Source organism: Scyliorhinus torazame, chromosome 12 (genome assembly GCF_047496885.1).
Source record: "Scyliorhinus torazame isolate Kashiwa2021f chromosome 12, sScyTor2.1, whole genome shotgun sequence".
In the NCBI taxonomy this organism is placed as follows: Eukaryota; Metazoa; Chordata; class Chondrichthyes; order Carcharhiniformes; family Scyliorhinidae; genus Scyliorhinus; species Scyliorhinus torazame.
The window spans coordinates 72,281,583-72,306,602 of record NC_092718.1 but is presented as its reverse complement, the minus strand read 5'-3'; the positions used below and the strand labels follow the sequence as shown (position 1 = coordinate 72,306,602).

The 25,020-nt window shown below is 57.1% G+C and overlaps 1 protein-coding gene across 5 annotated transcripts in view; it reads left to right on the top strand.

Moving 5' to 3' along the window:
- Positions 1 to 25,020, top strand: part of LOC140386477 (rho GTPase-activating protein 32-like) — a 310,038-nt gene that overhangs the window by 204,158 nt on the left and 80,860 nt on the right. For all 5 annotated transcript variants that reach the window (XM_072468852.1, XM_072468850.1, XM_072468853.1 and 2 more), the window contains 2 exons: positions 17,028 to 17,218; positions 17,884 to 18,029. In XM_072468852.1, the coding sequence (XP_072324953.1) occupies positions 17,028 to 17,218; positions 17,884 to 18,029 (337 nt within the window). The remainder of the gene's footprint in view (positions 1 to 17,027; positions 17,219 to 17,883; positions 18,030 to 25,020) is intronic.

The window sequence follows — 25,020 nt, the reverse complement described above, 5'->3', positions numbered from 1 at the left end:
GGTATCTCAGTGTGAGGGGAGGTCTGGACAGAAACCTCAGTGTGAGGGGGGTCCGGACAGGTATCTCAGTGTGAGGGCAGGTCCGGACAAGTATCTCAGTGTGAAGGGAGCTCCGGAAAGGTATCTCAGTGTGAGGGGAGGTCCGGACAGATATCTCAGTGTGAAGGGAGGGTCCGGACAGGTATCTCAGTGTGAAGGGAGGGTCCGGACAGGTGCCTCAGTGTGAAGGAGGGTCCGGACAGGTATTTCAGTGTGAGGGGAGGTCCGGACATGAATCTCAGTGTGAAGTGAGGTCTGTCCAGGTATCTCAGTTTGAAGGGAGGTCCGGACATGTTTCTCAGTATGAGGGGAGGTCCGGATAGGTATCTCAGTGTGAGGGGAGGTCCGGACAGGTATCTCAGTGTGGGGGGAGGTCCGGACAGGTGTCTCTGTGTGAGGGGCGGTCCAGACAGGTATCTCAGTGTGAAGGGTCTGGATAGGTATCTCAGTGTGAGGGGTCTGGACAGGTATCTCAGTGTCAGGGGAGGTCCGGACAGGTATCTCAGTGTGAGGGTGATCCGGACAGGTATCTCAGTGTGAAGGGAGGTCCTGACAGGTATCCCAGTGCGAGGAAAGGTCCCGACAGGTATTCCAGTTTAAGGGGAGTTCTGGGCAGGTACCTCAGTGTGAAGGGCGGTCCCGACAGGTATCTCAGTGTGAGGGGAGGTCCCGACAAGTATCTCAGTGTGAGGGGATGTCCCGACAGGTATCTCAGTGTGAGGGGAGGTCCGGACAGGTATCTCAGTGTGAGGGGAGGTCCGGACAGATATCTCAGTGTGAGGGGAGATCCCAACTGGTATCTCAGCGTGAGGGGAGGGACTGGACAGGTATCTCCGTGTGAAGAGAGGTCCGGTCAGGTATCTCAGTGTGAAGAGAGGGTTCGGACAGGTATCTCAGTGTGAGGGGAGGTCCGGACAGGTATCTCAGTGTGGGGGGAGGTCCGGACAGGTGTCCCTGTGTGAGGGGAGGTCCGGACAGGTGTCTCAGTGTGAGGGGAGGTCCGGACAGGTGTCTCAGTATGAGGGGAGGCCGGGACAGGTATCTCAGTGTGAGGGGAGGGCTGGACCGGTATCTCAGTGTGAGGGGCGGTCCGGACAGGTATCTCAGTGTGAGGGAAGTTCCGGACGGGTATCTCAGTGTGAAGGGAGGTCCCGACTGGTCTCTCAGTATGAAGGGAGGTCACGACTCGTATCTCAGTGTGAGGGGAGGTCCGGACAGGTATCTCAGTGTGAAGGGAGGGTCCGGACAGGTATCTCAGTGTGAGGGGTGATCCGGACAGGAGGAAGGGAGGTCTGGACAGGTATCTCAGTGTGAAGTGAGGCTCCGGACAGGTATCTAAGTGTGTAAGGGGTTCTGTACAGGTATCTCAGTGTGAGGGGAGGTCCGGACAAGAATCTCAGTGTGAAGGGAGGTCCGGCCAGGTATCTCAGTGTGAAGGGAGTTCCGGACAGGTGTCTCAGTCTGAGGGGAGGTCCGCAGAGGTATCTGAGTGTGAGGGGAATTCTGGACAGTTATCTCAGTGTGAAGGAAGATCCCGAGAGGTATCTCAGTGTGAGGGGCGGTCCGGACAGATATCTCGGTGTGAGGGGAGGTCCGGACAGGTATCTCAGTGTGAAGGGAGGTCCGGACAGGTATCTCTGTGTGAAGGGTGGTCCGGACAGGTATCGCAGTGTGAAGGGAGGTCCCGACAGGTGTCTCAGTGTGAACGGTCTGGACAGGTATCTCAGTGTGAAGGGAGTTCCGGACAGGTATCTCAGTGTGAAGGGAGGTCCGGACCAGTATCTCAGTGTGAAGGGTCTGGACAGGTATCTCAGTGTGAGGGGAGGTCCGGACAGGTATCTCAGTGTGAAGGGAGGTCCGGACAGGTATCTCAGTGTGAAGGGAGGTCCGGACAAGTATCTCAGTGTCAAGAGTCTGGACAGGTATCTCAGTGTGTGGGGAGGTCCGGACAGGTATCTCATTGTGAGGGGAGGTCCAGACAGGTATCTCAGTGTGCGGGGAGGTCCGGACAGGTATCTCAGTGTGAGGGGAGGTCGGACAGGTATCTCAATGTGAAGGGAGGTCCGGACAGGTATCTGTATGTGAGGGAAGGTCCGGACAGGTATCTCAGTGTGAGGGGAGGTCCGGACAGGTATCTCAGTGGAAGGGGAGGTCGGACAGGTATCTTAATGTGAAGGGAGGTCGGTACAGGTATCTTAATGTGAGGATTCCGGACAGGTGCCTCAGTGTGAAGGAGGGTCCGGACAGGTATTTCAGTGTGAGGGGAGGTCCGGACATGAATCTCAGTGTGAAGTGAGGTCTGTCCAGGTATCTCAGTTTGAAGGGAGGTCCGGACATGTTTCTCAGTATGAGGGGAGGTCCGGACAGGTATCTCAGTGTGAGGGGAGGTCCGGACAGGTATCTCAGTGTGGGGGGAGGTCCGGACAGGTGTCTCTGTGTGAGGGGCGGTCCAGACAGGTATCTCAGTGTGAAGGGTCTGGATAGGTATCTCAGTGTGAGGGGTCTGGACAGGTATGTCAGTGTCAGGGGAGGTCCTGACAGGTATCCCAGTGCGAGGAAAGGTCCCGACAGGTATTCCAGTTTAAGGGGAGTTCTGGGCAGGTATCTCAGTGTGAAGGGCGGTCCCGACAGGTATCTCAGTGTGAGGGGAGGTCCCGACAAGTATCTCAGTGTGAGGGGAGGTCCCGACAGGTATCTCAGTATGAGGGGAGGTCCGGACAGGTATCTCAGTGTGAGGGGAGGTCCGGACAAATATCTCAGTGCGAGGGGAGGTCCCGACAGGTATCTCAGTGTGAAGGAAGGTCCCGACATGTGTCCCAGCGTGAGGGGAGGGTCTGGACAGCTATCTCAGTGTGAAAGGAGGTCCGGGCAAGTATCTCAGTGTGAAGAGTCTGGACAGGTATCGCAGTGGGAGGGGAGGTCTCGACAGGTATCTCAGTGTGAAGGGAGGTCCAGACAGGCATCCCAGTGCGAGGGAAGGTCCCGACAGATATTCCAGTTTAAGAGGAGTTCCGGACAGGTATCTCAGTGTGAAGGGAGGTTCCGGACAGATATCTCGGTGTGAGGGGAGGTCCGGACAGGTATCTCAGTGTGAAGGGAGGTCCGGACAGGTATCTCAGTGTGAAGGGAGGTCTGGACAGGTATGTCAGTGTGAAGAGAGGTCCGGACAAGTATCTCAGTGTGAACGGTCTGGACAGGTATCTCAGTGTGAAGGGAGGTCCGGACAGGTATCTCAGTGTGAAGGGAGGTCCGGACAAGTATCTCAGTGTGAAGGGTCTGGACAGGTATCTCAGTGTGAGGGGAGGTCCGGACAGGTATCTCATTGTGAGGGGAGGTCCGGACAGGTATCTCAGTGTGCGGGGAGGTCCGGACAGGTATCTCAGTGTGAGGGGAGGTCGGACAGGTATCTCAATGTGAAGGGAGGTCCGGACAGGTATCCGAATGTGAGGGAAGGTCGGGTCAGGTATCTCAGTGTGAGGGGAGGTCCGGACAGGTATCTCAGTGGGAGGGGAGGTCGGACAGGTATCTCAATGTGAAGGGAGGTCGGGACAGGTATCTGAATGTGAGGGAAGGGCTGGACAGTTATCTCAGTGTGAGGTGAGGTCCGGATAGGTATCTCAGTGTGAGGGGGGTCCCGACAGGTATTCCAGTTTAAGGGGCGTTCCGGACAGGGAACTCAGCGTGAAGGGAGGTCCGGACAGGTATCACAATGTGAGTAGGCTCCGGACAGGTATCTTAATGTGAGGATTCCGGACAGGTGTCTCAGTGTGAGGGGGCTGCGGACAGATATCTCAGTGTGATGGAGGGGGTCCGGTCAGGTATCCCAGTGCGAGGGAGGTCCGGGCAGGTATCTCAGTGTGAGGGGTCTGGACAGGAATCTCAGCGTGAGTGGGGTGCGGACAGGTATCTCAGTGTGAGGGGAGGTCTGGACAGAAATCTCAGTGTGAGGGGGGTCCGGACATGTATCTCAGTGTGAAGGGAGGTCCGGACAGGTATCTCAGTGTGAGGGGAGGTCCGGACAGATATCTCAGTGTGAAGGGAGGGTCCGGACAGGTATCTCAGTGTGAAGGGAGGGTCCGGACAGGTGCCTCAGTGTGAATGAGGGACCGGACAGGTATTTCAGTGTGAGGGGAGGTCCGGACAAGAATCTCAGTGTGAAGTGAGGTCTGTCCAGGTATCTCAGTGTGAAGGGAGGTCCAGACATGTGTCTCAGTATGAGGGGAGGTCCGGATAGGTATCTCAGTGTGAGGGGAGGTCCGGACAGGTATCTCAGTGTGGGGGGAGGTCCGGGCAGGTGTCTCTGTGTGAGGGGAGGTCCGGACAGGTGTCTCAGTGTGAGGGGAGGTCCGGACAGGTGTCTCAGTGTGAGGGGAGGTCCGGACAGATATCTCAGTGTGAAGGGAGGGTCCGGACAGGTATCTCAGTGTGAAGGGAGGGTCCGGACAGGTGCCTCAGTGTGAATGAGGGACCGGACAGGTATTTCAGTGTGAGGGGAGGTCCGGAGTCGTATCTCAGTGGGCGGGGAGTTCGGACAGGTATCTCAATGTGAAGGGAGGTCGGGACAGGTATCTGAATGTGAGTGAAGGGCTGGACAGGTATCTCAGTGTGAGGGGAGGTCCGGACAGGTATCTCAGTGTGGGGGAGGTCCGGGCAGGTGTCTCTGTGTGAGGGGAGGTCCGGACAGGTGTCTCAGTGTGAGGGGAGGTCCGGACAGGTGTCTCAGTATGAGGGGAGGCCGGGACTGGTATCTCAGTGTGAGGGGAGCGCCGGACCGGTATCTCAGTGTGAGGGGCGGTCCGGACAGGTATCTCAGTGTGAGGGAAGTTCCGGACAGATATCTCGGTGTGAGGGGAGGTCCGGACAGGTATCTCAGTGTGAAGGGAGGTCCGGACAGGTATCTCAGTGTGAAGGGAGGTCCGGACAGGTATGTCAGTGTGAAGAGAGGTCCGGACAAGTATCTCAGTGTGAACGGTCTGGACAGGTATCTCAGTGTGAAGGGAGGTTCGGACAGGTATCTCAGTGTGAAGGGAGGTCCGGACAAGTATCTCAGTGTGAAGGGTCTGGACAGGTATCTCAGTGTGAGGGGAGGTCCGGACAGGTATCTCATTGTGAGGGGAGGTCCGGACAGGTATCTCAGTGTGCGGGGAGGTCCGGACAGGTATCTCAGTGTGAGGGGAGGTCGGACAGATATCTCAGTGTGAAGGGAGGGTCCGGACAGGTATCTCAGTGTGAAGGGAGGGTCCGGACAGGTGCCTCAGTGTGAATGAGGGACCGGACAGGTATTTCAGTGTGAGGGGAGGTCCGGAGTCGTATCTCAGTGGGCGGGGAGTTCGGACAGGTATCTCAATGTGAAGGGAGGTCGGGACAGGTATCTGAATGTGAGGGAAGGGCTGGACAGGTATCTCAGTGTGAGGGGAGGTCCGGACAGGTATCTCAGTGTGGGGGAGGTCCGGGCAGGTGTCTCTGTGTGAGGGGCGGTCCGGACAGGTGTCTCAGTGTGAGGGGAGGTCCGGACAGGTGTCTCAGTATGAGGGGAGGCCGGGACTGGTATCTCAGTGTGAGGGGAGCGCCGGACCGGTATCTCAGTGTGAGGGGCGGTCCGGACAGGTATCTCAGTGTGAGGGAAGTTCCGGACGGGTATCTCAGTGTGAGGGGAGGTCCGGACAAGAATCTCAGTGTGAAGGGAGGTCCGGCCAGGTATCTCAGTGTGAAGGGAGTTCCGGACAGGTGTCTCAGTCTGAGGGGAGGTCCGCAGAGGTATCTGAGTGTGAGGGGAATTCTGGACAGTTATCTCAGTGTGAAGGAAGATCCCGAGAGGTATCTCAGTGTGAGGGGCGGTCCGGACAGATATCTCGGTGTGAGGGGAGGTCCGGACAGGTATCTCAGTGTGAAGGGAGGTCCGGACAGGTATCTCAGTGTGAAGGGAGGTCCGGACAGGTATCGCAGTGTGAAGGGAGGTCCCGACAGGTGTCTCTGTGTGAACGGTCTGGACAGGTATCTCAGTGTGAAGGGAGTTCCGGACAGGTATCTCAGTGTGAAGGGAGGTCCGGACCAGTATCTCAGTGTGAAGGGTCTGGACAGGTATCTCAGTGTGAGGGGAGGTCCGGACAGGTATCTCAGTGTGAAGGGAGGTCCGGACAGGTATCTCAGTGTGAAGGGAGGTCCGGACAAGTATCTCAGTGTCAAGGGTCTGGACAGGTATCTCAGTGTGAGGGGAGGTCCGGACAGGTATCTCATTGTGAGGGGAGGTCCGGACAGGTATCTCAGTGTGTGGGGAGGTCCGGACAGGTGTCTCAGTGTGAGGGGAGGTCCGGACAGGTGTCTCAGTGTGAGGGGAGGTCCGGACAGATATCTCAGTGTGAAGGGAGGGTCCGGACAGGTATCTCAGTGTGAAGGGAGGGTCCGGACAGGTGCCTCAGTGTGAATGAGGGACCGGACAGGTATTTCAGTGTGAGGGGAGGTCCGGAGTCGTATCTCAGTGGGAGGGGAGGTCGGACAGGTATCTCAATGTGAAGGGAGGTCGGGACAGGTATCTGAATGTGAGGGAAGGGCTGGACAGGTATCTCAGTGTGAGGGGAGGTCCGGACAGGTATCTCAGTGTGGGGGGAGGTCCGGGCAGGTGTCTCTGTGTGAGGGGAGGTCCGGACAGGTGTCTCAGTGTGAGGGGAGGTCCGGACAGGTGTCTCAGTATGAGGGGAGGCCGGGACTGGTATCTCAGTGTGAGGGGAGCGCCGGACCGGTATCTCAGTGTGAGGGGCGGTCCGGACAGGTATCTCAGTGTGAGGGAAGTTCCGGACGGGTATCTCAGTGTGAGGGGAGGTCCGGACAAGAATCTCAGTGTGAAGGGAGGTCCGGCCAGGTATCTCAGTGTGAAGGGAGTTCCGGACAGGTGTCTCAGTCTGAGGGGAGGTCCGCAGAGGTATCTGAGTGTGAGGGGAATTCTGGACAGTTATCTCAGTGTGAAGGAAGATCCCGAGAGGTATCTCAGTGTGAGGGGCGGTCCGGACAGATATCTCGGTGTGAGGGGAGGTCCGGACAGGTATCTCAGTGTGAAGGGAGGTCCGGACAGGTATCTCAGTGTGAAGGGAGGTCCGGACAGGTATCGCAGTGTGAAGGGAGGTCCCGACAGGTGTCTCTGTGTGAACGGTCTGGACAGGTATCTCAGTGTGAAGGGAGTTCCGGACAGGTATCTCAGTGTGAAGGGAGGTCCGGACCAGTATCTCAGTGTGAAGGGTCTGGACAGGTATCTCAGTGTGAGGGGAGGTCCGGACAGGTATCTCAGTGTGAAGGGAGGTCCGGACAGGTATCTCAGTGTGAAGGGAGGTCCGGACAAGTATCTCAGTGTCAAGGGTCTGGACAGGTATCTCAGTGTGAGGGGAGGTCCGGACAGGTATCTCATTGTGAGGGGAGGTCCGGACAGGTATCTCAGTGTGTGGGGAGGTCCGGACAGGTATCTCAGTGTGAGGGGAGGTCGGACAGGTATCTCAATGTGAAGGGAGGTCCGGACAGGTATCCGTATGTGAGGGAAGGTCGGGTCAGGTATCTCAGTGTGAGGGGAGGTCCGGAGTCGTATCTCAGTGGGAGGGGAGGTCGGACAGGTATCTCAATGTGAAGGGAGGTCGGGACAGGTATCTGAATGTGAGGGAAGGGCTGGACAGGTATCTCAGTGTGAGGGGAGGTCCGGACAGGTATCTCAGTGTGAGGGGGGTCCCGACAGGTATTCCAGTTTAAGGGGCGTTCCGGACAGGGAACTCAGTGTGAAGGGAGGTCCGGACAGGTATCTCAATGTGAGTAGGCTCCAGACAGGTATCTTAATGTGAGGATTCCGGACAGGTGTCTCAGTGTGAGGGGGGTGCCGACAGATATCTCAGTGTGATGGGGTGGTCCGGTCAGGTATCCCAGTGCGAGGGAGGTCCGGGCAGGTATCTCAGTGTGAGGGGTCTGGACAGGAATCTCAGTGTGAGGGGGGTCCGGACAGGTATCTCAGTGTGAGGGCAGGTCCGGACAAGTATCTCAGTGTGAAGGGAGGTCCGGACAGGTATCTCAGTGTGAGGGGAGATGCGGACAGATATCAGTGTGAAGGGAGGGTCCGGACAGGTATCTCAGTGTGAAGGGAGGGTCTGGACAGGTGCCTCAGTGTGAAGGTGGGTCCGGACAGGTATTTCAGTGTGAGGGGAGGTCCGGACAAGAATCTCAGTGTGAAGTGAGGTCCGGACAGGTATCTCAGTGTGAAGGGAGGTCCGGACAGGTATCTCAGTGTGAAGGGAGGTCCGGACAAGTATCTCAGTGTCAAGAGTCTGGACAGGTATCTCAGTGTGAGGGGAGGTCCGGACAGGTATCTCATTGTGAGGGGAGGTCCAGACAGGTATCTCAGTGTGCGGGGAGGTCCGGACAGGTATCTCAGTGTGAGGGGAGGTCGGACAGGTATCTCAATGTGAAGGGAGGTCCGGACAGGTATCTGTATGTGAGGGAAGGTCCGGACAGGTATCTCAGTGTGAGGGGAGGTCCGGACAGGTATCTCAGTGGAAGGGGAGGTCGGACAGGTATCTTAATGTGAAGGGAGGTCGGGACAGGTATCTTAATGTGAGGATTCCGGACAGGTGCCTCAGTGTGAAGGAGGGTCCGGACAGGTATTTCAGTGTGAGGGGCGGTCCGGACATGAATCTCAGTGTGAAGTGAGGTCTGTCCAGGTATCTCAGTTTGAAGGGAGGTCCGGACATGTTTCTCAGTATGAGGGGAGGTCCGGACAGGTATCTCAGTGTGAGGGGAGGTCCGGACAGGTATCTCAGTGTGGGGGGAGGTCCGGACAGGTGTCTCTGTGTGAGGGGCGGTCCAGACAGGTATCTCAGTGTGAAGGGTCTGGATAGGTATCTCAGTGTGAGGGGTCTGGACAGGTATGTCAGTGTCAGGGGAGGTCCTGACAGGTATCCCAGTGCGAGGAAAGGTCCCGACAGGTATTCCAGTTTAAGGGGAGTTCTGGGCAGGTATCTCAGTGTGAAGGGCGGTCCCGACAGGTATCTCAGTGTGAGGGGAGGTCCCGACAAGTATCTCAGTGTGAGGGGAGGTCCCGACAGGTATCTCAGTATGAGGGGAGGTCCGGACAGGTATCTCAGTGTGAGGGGAGGTCCGGACAAATATCTCAGTGCGAGGGGAGGTCCCGACAGGTATCTCAGTGTGAAGGAAGGTCCCGACAGGTGTCCCAGCGTGAGGGGAGGGTCTGGACAGCTATCTCAGTGTGAAAGGAGGTCCGGGCAAGTATCTCAGTGTGAAGAGTCTGGACAGGTATCGCAGTGGGAGGGGAGGTCTCGACAGGTATCTCAGTGTGAAGGGAGGTCCAGACAGGCATCCCAGTGCGAGGGAAGGTCCCGACAGATATTCCAGTTTAAGAGGAGTTCCGGACAGGTATCTCAGTGTGAAGGGAGGTTCCGGACAGATATCTCGGTGTGAGGGGAGGTCCGGACAGGTATCTCAGTGTGAAGGGAGGTCCGGACAGGTATGTCAGTGTGAAGAGAGGTCCGGACAAGTATCTCAGTGTGAACGGTCTGGACAGGTATCTCAGTGTGAAGGGAGGTCCGGACAGGTATCTCAGTGTGAAGGGAGGTCCGGACAAGTATCTCAGTGTGAAGGGTCTGGACAGGTATCTCAGTGTGAGGGGAGGTCCGGACAGGTATCTCATTGTGAGGGGAGGTCCGGACAGGTATCTCAGTGTGCGGGGAGGTCCGGACAGGTATCTCAGTGTGAGGGGAGGTCGGACAGGTATCTCAATGTGAAGGGAGGTCCGGACAGGTATCCGAATGTGAGGGAAGGTCGGGTCAGGTATCTCAGTGTGAGGGGAGGTCCGGACAGGTATCTCAGTGGGAGGGGAGGTCGGACAGGTATCTCAATGTGAAGGGAGGTCGGGACAGGTATCTGAATGTGAGGGAAGGGCTGGACAGTTATCTCAGTGTGAGGTGAGGTCCGGATAGGTATCTCAGTGTGAGGGGGGTCCCGACAGGTATTCCAGTTTAAGGGGCGTTCCGGACAGGGAACTCAGCGTGAAGGGAGGTCCGGACAGGTATCACAATGTGAGGATTCCGGACAGGTGTCTCAGTGTGAGGGGGCTGCGGACAGATATCTCAGTGTGATGGAGGGGGTCCGGTCAGGTATCCCAGTGCGAGGGAGGTCCGGGCAGGTATCTCAGTGTGAGGGGTCTGGACAGGAATCTCAGCGTGAGTGGGGTGCTGACAGGTATCTCAGTGTGAGGGGAGGTCTGGACAGAAATCTCAGTGTGAGGGGGGTCCGGACATGTATCTCAGTGTGAAGGGAGGTCCGGACAGGTATCTCAGTGTGAGGGGAGGTCCGGACAGGTATCTCAGTGTGAAGGGAGGTCGGGACAGGTATCTGAATGTGAGGGAAGGGCTGGACAGTTATCTCAGTGTGAGGTGAGGTCCGGATAGGTATCTCAGTGTGAGGGGGGTCCCGACAGGTATTCCAGTTTAAGGGGCGTTCCGGACAGGGAACTCAGCGTGAAGGGAGGTCCGGACAGGTATCACAATGTGAGGATTCCGGACAGGTGTCTCAGTGTGAGGGGGCTGCGGACAGATATCTCAGTGTGATGGAGGGGGTCCGGTCAGGTATCCCAGTGCGAGGGAGGTCCGGGCAGGTATCTCAGTGTGAGGGGTCTGGACAGGAATCTCAGCGTGAGTGGGGTGCTGACAGGTATCTCAGTGTGAGGGGAGGTCTGGACAGAAATCTCAGTGTGAGGGGGGTCCGGACATGTATCTCAGTGTGAAGGGAGGTCCGGACAGGTATCTCAGTGTGAGGGGAGGTCCGGACAGATATCTCAGTGTGAAGGGAGGGTCCGGACAGGAATCTCAGTGTGAAGGGAGGGTCCGGACAGGTGCCTCAGTGTGAATGAGGGACCGGACAGGTATTTCAGTGTGAGGGGAGGTCCGGACAAGAATCTCAGTGTGAAGTGAGATCTGTCCAGGTATCTCAGTGTGAAGGGAGGTCCAGACATGTGTCTCAGTATGAGGGGAGGTCCGGATAGGTATCTCAGTGTGAGGGGAGGTCCGGACAGGTATCTCAGTGTGGGGGGAGGTCCGGGCAGGTGTCTCTGTGTGAGGGGAGGTCCGGACAGGTGTCTCAGTGTGAGGGGAGGTCCGGACAGGTGTCTCAGTGTGAGGGGAGGTCCGGACAGATATCTCAGTGTGAAGGGAGGGTCCGGACAGGTATCTCAGTGTGAAGGGAGGGTCCGGACAGGTGTCTCAGTGTGAATGAGGGACCGGACAGGTATTTCAGTGTGAGGGGAGGTCCGGAGTCGTATCTCAGTGGGCGGGGAGTTCGGACAGGTATCTCAATGTGAAGGGAGGTCGGGACAGGTATCTGAATGTGAGGGAAGGGCTGGACAGGTATCTCAGTGTGAGGGGAGGTCCGGACAGGTATCTCAGTGTGGGGGAGGTCCGGGCAGGTGTCTCTGTGTGAGGGGAGGTCCGGACAGGTGTCTCAGTGTGAGGGGAGGTCCGGACAGGTGTCTCAGTATGAGGGGAGGCCGGGAGTGGTATCTCAGTGTGAGGGGAGCGCCGGACCGGTATCTCAGTGTGAGGGGCGGTCCGGACAGGTATCTCAGTGTGAGGGAAGTTCCGGACGGGTATCTCAGTGTGAGGGGAGGTCCGGACAAGAATCTCAGTGTGAAGGGAGGTCCGGCCAGGTATCTCAGTGTGAAGGGAGTTCCGGACAGGTGTCTCAGTCTGAGGGGAGGTCCGCAGAGGTATCTGAGTGTGAGGGGAATTCTGGACAGTTATCTCAGTGTGAAGGAAGATCCCGAGAGGTATCTCAGTGTGAGGGGCGGTCCGGACAGATATCTCGGTGTGAGGGGAGGTCCGGACAGGTATCTCAGTGTGAAGGGAGGTCCGGACAGGTATCTCAGTGTGAAGGGAGGTCCGGACAGGTATCGCAGTGTGAAGGGAGGTCCCGACAGGTGTCTCTGTGTGAACGGTCTGGACAGGTATCTCAGTGTGAAGGGAGTTCCGGACAGGTATCTCAGTGTGAAGGGAGGTCCGGACCAGTATCTCAGTGTGAAGGGTCTGGACAGGTATCTCAGTGTGAGGGGAGGTCCGGACAGGTATCTCAGTGTGAAGGGAGGTCCGGACAGGTATCTCAGTGTGAAGGGAGGTCCGGACAAGTATCTCAGTGTCAAGGGTCTGGACAGGTATCTCAGTGTGAGGGGAGGTCCGGACAGGTATCTCATTGTGAGGGGAGGTCCGGACAGGTATCTCAGTGTGTGGGGAGGTCCGGACAGGTGTCTCAGTGTGAGGGGAGGTCCGGACAGGTGTCTCAGTGTGAGGGGAGGTCCGGACAGATATCTCAGTGTGAAGGGAGGGTCCGGACAGGTATCTCAGTGTGAAGGGAGGGTCCGGACAGGTGCCTCAGCGTGAATGAGGGACCGGACAGGTATTTCAGTGTGAGGGGAGGTCCGGAGTCGTATCTCAGTGGGAGGGGAGGTCGGACAGGTATCTCAATGTGAAGAGAGGTCGGGACAGGTATCTGAATGTGAGGGAAGGGCTGGACAGGTATCTCAGTGTGAGGGGAGGTCCGGACAGGTATCTCAGTGTGGGGGGAGGTCCGGGCAGGTGTCTCTGTGTGAGGGGAGGTCCGGACAGGTGTCTCAGTGTGAGGGGAGGTCCGGACAGGTGTCTCAGTATGAGGGGAGGCCGGGACTGGTATCTCAGTGTGAGGGGAGCGCCGGACCGGTATCTCAGTGTGAGGGGCGGTCCGGACAGGTATCTCAGTGTGAGGGAAGTTCCGGACGGGTATCTCAGTGTGAGGGGAGGTCCGGACAAGAATCTCAGTGTGAAGGGAGGTCCGGCCAGGTATCTCAGTGTGAAGGGAGTTCCGGACAGGTGTCTCAGTTTGAGGGGAGGTCCGCAGAGGTATCTGAGTGTGAGGGGAATTCTGGACAGTTATCTCAGTGTGAAGGAAGATCCCGAGAGGTATCTCAGTGTGAGGGGCGGTCCGGACAGATATCTCGGTGTGAGGGGAGGTCCGGACAGGTATCTCAGTGTGAAGGGAGGTCCGGACAGGTATCTCAGTGTGAAGGGAGGTCCGGACAGGTATCGCAGTGTGAAGGGAGGTCCCGACAGGTGTCTCTGTGTGAACGGTCTGGACAGGTATCTCAGTGTGAAGGGAGTTCCGGACAGGTATCTCAGTGTGAAGGGAGGTCCGGACCAGTATCTCAGTGTGAAGGGTCTGGACAGGTATCTCAGTGTGAGGGGAGGTCCGGACAGGTATCTCAGTGTGAAGGGAGGTCCGGACAGGTATCTCAGTGTGAAGGGAGGTCCGGACAAGTATCTCAGTGTCAAGGGTCTGGACAGGTATCTCAGTGTGAGGGGAGGTCCGGACAGGTATCTCATTGTGAGGGGAGGTCCGGACAGGTATCTCAGTGTGTGGGGAGGTCCGGACAGGTATCTCAGTGTGAGGGGAGGTCGGACAGGTATCTCAATGTGAAGGGAGGTCCGGACAGGTATCCGTATGTGAGGGAAGGTCGGGTCAGGTATCTCAGTGTGAGGGGAGGTCCGGAGTCGTATCTCAGTGGGAGGGGAGGTCGGACAGGTATCTCAATGTGAAGGGAGGTCGGGACAGGTATCTGAATGTGAGGGAAGGGCTGGACAGGTATCTCAGTGTGAGGGGTGGTCCGGACAGGTATCTCACTGTGAGGGGGGTCCCGACAGGTATTCCAGTTTAAGGGGCGTTCCGGACAGGGAACTCAGTGTGAAGGGAGGTCCGGACAGGTATCTCAATGTGAGTAGGCTCCGGACAGGTATCTTAATGTGAGGATTCCGGACAGGTGTCTCAGTGTGAGGGGGGTGCCGACAGATATCTCAGTGTGATGGGGTGGTCCGGTCAGGTATCCCAGTGCGAGGGAGGTCCGGGCAGGTATCTCAGTGTGAGGGGTCTGGACAGGAATCTCAGTGTGAGGGGGGTCCGGACAGGTATCTCAGTGTGAGGGCAGGTCCGGACAAGTATCTCAGTGTGAAGGGAGGTCCGGACAGGTATCTCAGTGTGAGGGGAGATGCGGACAGATATCAGTGTGAAGGGAGGGTCCGGACAGGTATCTCAGTGTGAAGGGAGGGTCCGGACAGGTGCCTCAGTGTGAAGGAAGGTCCGGACAGGTATTTCAGTGTGAGGGGAGGTCCGGACAAGAATCTCAGTGTGAAGTGAGGTCTGTCCAGGTATCTCAGTGTGAAGGGAGGTCCGGACATGTGTCTCAGTATGAGGGGAGGTCCGGATAGGTATCTCAGTGTGAGGGGAGGTCCGGACAGGTATCTCAGTGTGGGGGGAGGTCCGGACAGGTGTCTCTGTGTGAGGGGAGGTCCGGACAGGTGTCTCAGTGTGAGGGGAGGTCCGGACAGGTGTCTCAGTATGAGGGGAGGCCCGGACAGGTAACTCAGTGTGAGGTGAGGTCCGGACAGGTATCTCAGTGTGAGGGGAGGGCCGGACCGGTATCTCAGTGTGCGGGGAGGTCTGGACCGATATCTCAGTGTGAGGGGAGGTCCGGACAGGTACCTGAGTGTGAGGGGAGGTCCGGACAGGTATCTCTGCGTGAAGCAAGGTCCCGACAGGTATCTCAGTGTGAGGGGAGGTCCGGACAGGTATCTCAGTGTGAGCGGAGGGTCTGGACAGGTATCGCAGTGTGAAGGGAGGTCCGGGCAGGTATCTCAGTGTGAGGGGAGGTCCGGACAGGTATCTCAGTGTGAGGGGAGGGTCTGGACAGGTATCGCAGTGTGAAGGGAGGTCCGGGCAGGTATCTCAGTGTGAGGGGAGGTCCGGACAAGCATCTCAGTATTAGCGGAGGTACGGACAGGTATCTCTGTGTGAGGGGAGGTCCGGACAAGTATCTCAGTGTGAGGGGCGGTCCGGACAGGTATCTCAGTGTGATGGGAGGTCCCGACAGGTATCTCAATGTGAGGGGAGGTCCCGACTGGTCTCTCAGTGTGAAGGGAGGTCCCGACTCGTATCTCAGTGTGAGGGGAGGTCCTGACAGGTATCTCAGTGTGAAGGGAGGGTCCGGACAGGTATCTCAGTGTGAGGGGAGGTCCGGACAGGTATCTCAGTGTGAAGGGACGTCCGGACAGGTATCTCAGTGAGAAGGGAGGGTCCGTACAGGTATCTCAGTGTGAGGGGAGATCCGGACAGGAGGAAGGGAGGTCCGGACAGGTATCTCAGTGTGAAGTGAGGCTCCGGACAGGTATCTGAGTGTGTAAGGGGTTCTGTACAGGTATCTCAGTGTGAGGGGAGGGTCTAGACAGGTATCGCAGTGTGAAGGGAGGTCCCGGCAGGTATCTCAGTGTGAGGGGAGGTCCGGACAAGTATCTCAGTGTTAGGGGAGGTACGGACAGGTATCTCTGTATGAGGGGAGGTCCGGACAAGTATCTCAGTGTGAGGGGCGGTCCGGACAGGTATCTCAGTGTGAGGGAAGTTCCGGACGGGTATCTCAGTGTGAAGGGAGGTCCGGACAGGTACCTCTGTTTGAAGGGAGGTCCGGACAGGTATCTCAGTGTGATGGGAGGTCCCGACAGGTATCTCAATGTGAGGGGAGGTCCCGACTGGTCTCTCAGTGTGAAGGGAGGTCCCGACTCGTATCTCAGTGTGAGGGGAGGTCCGGACAGGTATCCCAGTGTGAAGGGAGGGTCCGGACAGGCATCTCAGTGTGAGGGGAGGTCCGGACAGGTATCTCAGTGTGAAGGGACGTCCGGACAGGTATCTCAGTGTGAGGGGAGATCCGAACAGGAGGAAGGGAGGTCCGGACAGGTATCTCAGTGTGAAGTGAGGCTCCGGACAGGTATCTAAGTGTGTAAGGGGTTCTGTACAGGTATCTCAGTGTGAGGGGAGGTCCGGACAAGAATCTCAGTGTGAAGGGAGGTCCGGCCAGGTATCTCAGTGTGAAGGGAGTTCCGGACAGGTGTCTCAGTCTGAGGGGAGGTCCGCAGACGTATCTGAGTGTGAGGGGAATTCTAGACAGTTATCTCAGTGTGAAGGAAGATCCTGAGAGGTATCTCAGTGTGAGGGGCGGTCTGGACAGGTATCTCAGTGTGAAGGGAGGTCCGGACAGGTATCCCAGTGTGAGGGGAGGGTCTGGACAGGTATCTCAGTGTGAGCGGAGGTCCGGACAGGTATCGCAGTGTGAAGGGAGGTCCCGACAGGTATCTCAGTGTGAAGGGAGGGCCGGACAGGTATCTCAGTGTGAAGGGAGGTCCGGACAGGTATCTCAGTGTGAGGGGAGGGTCTGGACAGGTATCTGTGTGTGAGGGGAGGGTCTGGACAGGTATCTCTGTGTGAGGGGAGGTCCGGACAGGTATCTCAGTGTGAAGGGAGGTCCGGACAGGTATCTCAGTTTGAGGGGAGGGTCTGGACAGGTATCTCATTGTGAAGGGAGGTCCGGACAGGTATCTCCGTGTGAGGGGAGGGTCTGGACAGGTATCTCTGTGTGAGGGGAGGTCCGGACAGGTATCTCTGTGTGAAGGGAAGTCCGGACAGGTATCTCAGTGTGAAGGGAGATCCGGACAAGTATCTCAGTGTGAAGGGAGGCCCTGACAGCTATCTCAGTGTAACGGGATGTCCCGACAGGTATCTCAGTGTGAAGGGAGGTCCCGACAGGTATCTCAGTGTGAGGGGACGTCCGGACAAGTATCTCAGTGTGAAGGGAGGTCCGGACAAGTATCTTAATGTGAGGGATGGGTCTGGAAAGGTAAACCAGTGTTAGTGTGTTTCAGAACAGGTATCTCAATGTGAGGCTGTTTTCTGTGATTGAGGTGATGGGAGGGTCTGAATGGTTGGGGGACGCATCTGGGTGAGGGTGGTGCGGGGAGAGTCCTCGGTTGATGGAGGGGACTTGTTGGTTGTGGGAGGGGTCAGGATGGTCATGGGAGAAGTCTGTTGTACTGGGGAGGGGTCTGGGTGGCCTGGACCCTGTCAATGACCCTCACTCGTGACTGGCCTATTTTTTCCAGGCTGCTGTGTGTCTTCAGACCAATGAGGAGAGGCTGCTGAAGGTTCATGATGTCATTCAGCAGCTGCCTCCCCCTCACTACCGGACCCTCCAATTCCTCATGCGCCATCTTGCCAAGTTAGCACAGCAAAGCCCTGCCACAAACATGCATGTCAAGAATCTCGCCATCGTGTGGGCACCCAACCTCCTCCGGTAAGATAGCTTTCCACCCCCCATCCCTGTTTCACTCCCTCCCTCTTTCACTCCGTGCCTCCCTCTTTCACTCCCTCCATCTCTCGCTCCCTCCATCTCTCGCTCTCTCCCTTCATCCCTTGCTCTCCCCCTCCAACATCACACTCCCTCCATCCATGCCTCACTTCCTCCATCCGCCTCTACTTCCATCCCTCTCTCACTCTCTCCATCCCTCACTCACTCTCTCCATCCCTCTCTCATCCTCTCCATCCCTCTCTCACTCTCCATCCCTCTCTCACTCTCTCCGTCCCTCCCACATTCCCTCCATCCTTCTCGCAGTCCTTGCTCCCTCATTCCCTCTCTCTCTCCCTCTGTTCCACTCTTGTTCCCTCCCTTCTGCTCTCATTCCCTCCAACCCTGCGTCATTCCCTCAAACCCTGTCATTCCTTCCATCCTTCACTCACTCCCCCCATCATTCTCTCATTCCCTCCAACCCCATCTCACAGCCTCCGTCCCCATCTCACTCCCTCTGTCCCCATCTCACTCCCTCCATCCCCGCCTCACTCGCTCCATCGCATTCCTCCTGCTCTGACAGTGTGTGTGGGTGAGAGCGAGGAAGTGCGGGAGCGGGAATCAGAGGAAAGTAGCATTGGATTTGCACTAAATCTGTGTATTGACATGTCCAGATCCAAGGAGATTGAGTCGGTGGGGTTCACAGGGACAGACGCCTTTCGCGAGGTGAGGATTCAGTCCATTGTGGTGGAATTCTTGCTCCGGCATGTCGAAATTCTCTTCAGTGACACATTCAGCTCAGCAGGAATGAACAATCCAGGTAAGAAGCAGAGGGCGTCTCGCCGGGGCGGGGGGCAGACCAGTGCAATGACTGAATGGCGGAGCAGGCTCGAGGGGCTGGATGGGCTGCTCCTGTTCCAGGACTGTTTGTAGAAGTCTTGTCCATCAAAATATTCGAAGGCAATTTTAGGTGTCAATGGTGTCCAGGATGTTCCACACACATTGACTCTCACTGGGGTACGGTTCCACACACACTGACTCTCACTGGGGTACGGGTTCCACACACATTGACTCTCACTGGGGTACGGTTCCACACACACTGACTCTCACTTGGGTACGGGTTCCACACACACTGACTCTCACTGGGGTACGGGTTCCACACACACTGACTCTCACTGGGGTATGGGTTCCACACACACTGACTCTCACTGGGGTACGGGTTCCACACACACTGACTCTCACTGGGGTACGGGTTCCACACACACTGACTCTGACTGGGGTACGGGTTCCACAGGCACTGACTCTCACTGGGGTACGGGTTCCACACACACTGACTCTCACTGGGGTATGGGTTCCACACACACTGACGCTCACTGGGGTACGGGTTCCACACACACTGACTCTCACTGGGGTATGGGTTCCACACACACTGACGCTCACTGGGGTACGGGTTCCACAGGCACTGACTCTCACTGGGGTACGGGTTCCACAGGCACTGACTCTCACTGGGGTACGGGTTCCACACACACTGACTCTCACTGGGGTATGGGTTCCACACACACTGACGCTCACTGGGGTACGGGTTCCACAGGCACTGACTCTCACTGGGGTACGGGTTCCACACACACTGACTCTCACTGGGATACGGGTTCCACACGCACTGACTCTCACTGGGGTATGGGTTCCATACACACTGACTCTCACTGGGGTACAGGTTCCACACACACTGGCTCTCACTGGGGTACGGGTTCCACACACACTGATTCTTACTGGGGTACGGGTTCCACACACACTGACTCTCACTGGGATACGGGATCCACACACACTGACTCTCACTTGGGTACGGGTTCCACACACACTGACTCTCACTGGGGTACAGGATCCACACACACTGACTCTCGCTGGGGTACGGTTTCCACACACACACTGACTCTCACTGGGGTACGGGTCACACACACACTGTCTCTCACTGGGGTACGGGTTCCACACACACAGTGACTCTCACTGGGGTACGGGTTCCACACACACTGACTCTCACTGGGATGCTGGTTCCACACACACTGACTCTCACTGGGGTACGGGTTCCACACACACTGGCTTGCACTGGGGTACGGGTTGCACACACACTGACTCTCACTGGGATACTGGTTCCACACACACTGACTCTCACTGGGGTACAGGTTCCACACACACTGACTCTCACTGGGGTACGGATTCCACACACACAGACTCTCACTGGGGTACGTGTTCCACACATACTGACTCTCACTGGGGTACGGGTTCCACACACACTGACTCACACTGGGGTACGGGTTCCACACGCACTGACTCTCACTGGGATACGGGTTCCACACACACTGACTCTCACTGGGGTATGGGTTCCATACAAACAATGACTCTCACTGGGGTACGGGTTCCACACACACTGACTCTCACTGGGGTACGGGTTCCACACATACTGACTCTCACTGGGGTACGGGTTCCACACACACTGACTCTCACTGGGGTACGGGTTCCACACGCACTGACTCTCACTGGGGTACGGGATCCACACATACTGACTCTCACTGGGGTATGGGTTCCATACAGACAATGACTCTCACTGGGGTACGGGTTCCACACACACTGACTCTCACTGGGATACGGGTTCCACACACACTGACTCTCACTGGGGTACGGGTTCCACACACACTGACTCTCACTGGGGTACAGGATCCACACACACTGACTCTCACTGGGGTACGGGTTCCACACACACTGACTCTCACTGGGGTACGCGTTCCACACACACTGACTCTCACTGGGGTACGGGTTCCACACACGGTGACTCCCACTGGGGTACGGGTTCCACACACACTGACTCTCACTGGGGTACGGGTTCCACAGGCACTGACGCTCACTGGGGTACGGGTTCCACACACACTGACTCTTACCAGGGTACGGGTTCCACACACACTGACTCTCACTGGGGTACGGGTTCCACACACACTGACTCTCACTGGGGTATGGGTTCCACAGGCACTGTCTCTCACTGGGGTACGGGTTCCACACACACTGACTCTTACCAGGGTACGGGTTCCACACACACTGAGTCTCACTGGGGTACGGGTTCCACACACACTGTCTCTCACTGGGGTACGGGTTCCACACACACTGACTCTCACTGGGGTACGGGTTCCACACACACTGACGCTCACTGGGGTACGTGTTCCACAGGTACTGACTCTCACTGGGGTACGGGTTCCACACACACTGACTCTCACTGGGGTACGGGTTCCACACACACTTACTCTCACTGGGGTACAGGATCCACACACACTGACTCTCACTGGGGTACGGGTTCCACACACACTGACTCTCACTGGAGTACCGGTTCCACACACACTGACTCTCACTGGGGTACGGGTACCACACACACTGACCCTCACTGGGGTCCGGGTCCTACACACACTGACTCTTACTGGGGTACGGGTTCCACAGGCACTGACTCTCACTTGGGTACGCGTTCCACACACACTGACTCTCACTGGGGTACGGGTTCCACACACACTGACGCTCACTGGGGTACAGGTTCCAAAGGCACTGACTCTCACTGGGGTACGGGTTCCACACACACTGACTCTCACTGGGATACGGGTTCCACACACACTGATTCTCACTGGGGTATGGGTTCCATACACACTGACTCTCACTGGGGTACAGGGTCCACACACACTGGCTCTCACTGGGGTACGGGTTCCACACACACTGACTCTCGCTGGGGTACGGGTTCCACACACACACTGACTCTCACTGGGGTACGGGTTGCACACACACTGTCTCTCACCGGGGTACGGGTTCCACACACATTGACTCTCACTGGGGTACGGGTTCCACACACACACACTGACTCTCACTGGGGTACGGGTTGCACACACACTGGCTCTCACTGGGGTACGGGTTCCACACACACTGACTCTCACTGGGGTACGGGTTCCACAGGCACTGACTCTCACTGGGGTACGGGTTCCACACACACTGACTCTCACTAGGGTACGGGTTCCACACACACTGACTCTCACTGGAGTACCGGTTCCACACACACTGACTCTCACTGGGGTACGGGTTCCACACACATTGACTCTCACAGGGGTACGGGTTCCACACACACTGACTCTCACTGGGGTACGGGTTCCACAGGCCCTGACTCTCACTGGGGTACCGGTTCCACACACACTGACTCTCACTGGGGTACAGGATCGAAACACACTGACTCTCACTGGGTTACGGGTTCCACAGGCCCTGACTCTCACTGGGGTACGGGTTCCACACACACTGACTCTCTCTAGGGTACGGGTTCCACACACACTGACTCTCACTGGGGTACGGGTTCCACACACACTGACTCTCACTGGGGTACGGGTTCCACACACACTGACTCTCACTGGGATACGGGTTCCACACACACTGATTCTCACTGGGGTATGGGTTCCACACACATTGACTCTCACTGGGGTACGGTTCCACACACACTGACTCTCACTGGGGTACGGGTTCCACACACATTGACTCTCACTGGGGTACGGTTCCACACACACTGACTCTCACTTGGGTACGGGTTCCACACACACTGACTCTCACTGGGGTACGGGTTCCACACACACTGACTCTCACTGGGGTATGGGTTCCACACACACTGACTCTCACTGGGGTACGGGTTCCACACACACTGACTCTCACTGGGGTACGGGTTCCACACACACTGACTCTGACTGGGGTACGGGTTCCACAGGCACTGACTCTCACTGGGGTACGGGTTCCACACACACTGACTCTCACTGGGGTATGGGTTCCACACACACTGACGCTCACTGGGGTACGGGTTCCACACACACTGACTCTCACTGGGGTATGGGTTCCACACACACTGACGCTCACTGGGGTACGGGTTCCACAGGCACTGACTCTCACTGGGGTACGGGTTCCACAGGCACTGACTCTCACTGGGGTACGGGTTCCACACACACTGACTCTCACTGGGGTATGGGTTCCACACACACTGACGCTCACTGGGGTACGGGTTCCACAGGCACTGACTCTCACTGGGGTACGGGTTCCACACACACTGACTCTCACTGGGATACGGGTTCCACACGCACTGACTCTCACTGGGGTATGGGTTCCATACACACTGACTCTCACTGGGGTACAGGTTCCACACACACTGGCTCTCACTGGGCTACGGGTTCCACACACACTGATTCTCACTGGGGTACGGGTTCCACACACACTGACTCTCACTGGGATACGGGATCCACACACACTGACTCTCACTTGGGTACGGGTTCCACACACACTGACTCTCACTGGGGTACAGGATCCACACACACTGACTCTCGCTGGGGTACGGTTTCCACACACACACTGACTCTCACTGGGGTACGGGTCACACACACACTGTCTCTCACTGGGGTACGGGTTCCACACACACAGTGACTCTCACTGGGGTACGGGTTCCACACACACTGACTCTCACTGGGATGCTGGTTCCACACACACTGACTCTCACTGGGGTACGGGTTCCACACACACTGGCTTGCACTGGGGTACGGGTTGCACACACACTGACTCTCACTGGGATACTGGTTCCACACACACTGACTCTCACTGGGGTACAGGTTCCACACACACTGACTCTCACTGGGGTACGGATTCCACACACACAGACTCTCACTGGGGTACGTGTTCCACACATACTGACTCTCACTGGGGTACGGGTTCCACACACACTGACTCACACTGGGGTACGGGTTCCACACGCACTGACTCTCACTGGGGTACGGGTTCCACACACACTGACTCTCACTGGGGTATGGGTTCCATACAAACAATGACTCTCACTGGGGTACGGGTTCCACACACACTGACTCTCACTGGGGTACGGGTTCCACACACACTGACTCTCACTGGGGTACGGGTTCCACACGCACTGACTCTCACTGGGGTACGGGTTCCACACATACTGACTCTCACTGGGGTATGGGTTCCATACAGACAATGACTCTCACTGGGGTACGGGTTCCACACACACTGACTCTCACTGGGGTACGGGTTCCACACACATTGACTCTCACTGGGGTACGGGTTCCACACACACTGACTCTCACTGGGGTACAGGATCCACACACACTGACTCTCACTGGGGTACGGGTTCCACACACACTGACTCTCACTGGGGTACGCGTTCCACACACACTGACTCTCACTGGGGTACGGGTTCCACACACGGTGACTCCCACTGGGGTACGGGTTCCACACACACTGACTCTCACTGGGGTACGGGTTCCACAGGCACTGACGCTCACTGGGGTACGGGTTCCACACACACTGACTCTTACCAGGGTACGGGTTCCACACACACTGACTCTCACTGGGGTACGGGTTCCACACACACTGACTCTCACTGGGGTATGGGTTCCACAGGCACTGTCTCTCACTGGGGTACGGGTTCCACACACACTGACTCTTACCAGGGTACGGGTTCCACACACACTGAGTCTCACTGGGGTACGGGTTCCACACACACTGTCTCTCACTGGGGTACGGGTTCCACACACACTGACTCTCACTGGGGTACGGGTTCCACACACACTGACGCTCACTGGGGTACGTGTTCCACAGGTACTGACTCTCACTGGGGTACGGGTTCCACACACACTGACTCTCACTGGGGTACGGGTTCCACACACACTTACTCTCACTGGGGTACAGGATCCACACACACTGACTCTCACTGGGGTACGGGTTCCACACACACTGACTCTCACTGGAGTACCGGTTCCACACACACTGACTCTCACTGGGGTACGGGTACCACACACACTGACCCTCACTGGGGTCCGGGTCCTACACACACTGACTCTTACTGGGGTACGGGTTCCACAGGCACTGACTCTCACTTGGGTACGCGTTCCACACACACTGACTCTCACTGGGGTACGGGTTCCACACACACTGACGCTCACTGGGGTACAGGTTCCAAAGGCACTGACTCTCACTGGGGTACGGGTTCCACACACACTGACTCTCACTGGGATACGGGTTCCACACACACTGATTCTCACTGGGGTATGGGTTCCATACACACTGACTCTCACTGGGGTACAGGGTCCACACACACTGGCTCTCACTGGGGTACGGGTTCCACACACACTGACTCTCGCTGGGGTACGGGTTCCACACACACACTGACTCTCACTGGGGTACGGGTTGCACACACACTGTCTCTCACCGGGGTACGGGTTCCACACACATTGACTCTCACTGGGGTACGGGTTCCACACACACACACTGACTCTCACTGGGGTACGGGTTGCACACACACTGGCTCTCACTGGGGTACGGGTTCCACACACACTGACTCTCACTGGGGTACGGGTTCCACAGGCACTGACTCTCACTGGGGTACGGGTTCCACACACACTGACTCTCACTAGGGTACGGGTTCCACACACACTGACTCTCACTGGAGTACCGGTTCCACACACACTGACTCTCACTGGGGTACGGGTTCCACACACATTGACTCTCACAGGGGTACGGGTTCCACACACACTGACTCTCACTGGGGTACGGGTTCCACAGGCCCTGACTCTCACTGGGGTACCGGTTCCACACACACTGACTCTCACTGGGGTACAGGATCGAAACACACTGACTCTCACTGGGTTACGGGTTCCACAGGCCCTGACTCTCACTGGGTTACGGGTTCCACACACACTGACTCTCTCTAGGGTACGGGTTCCACACACACTGACTCTCACTGGGGTACG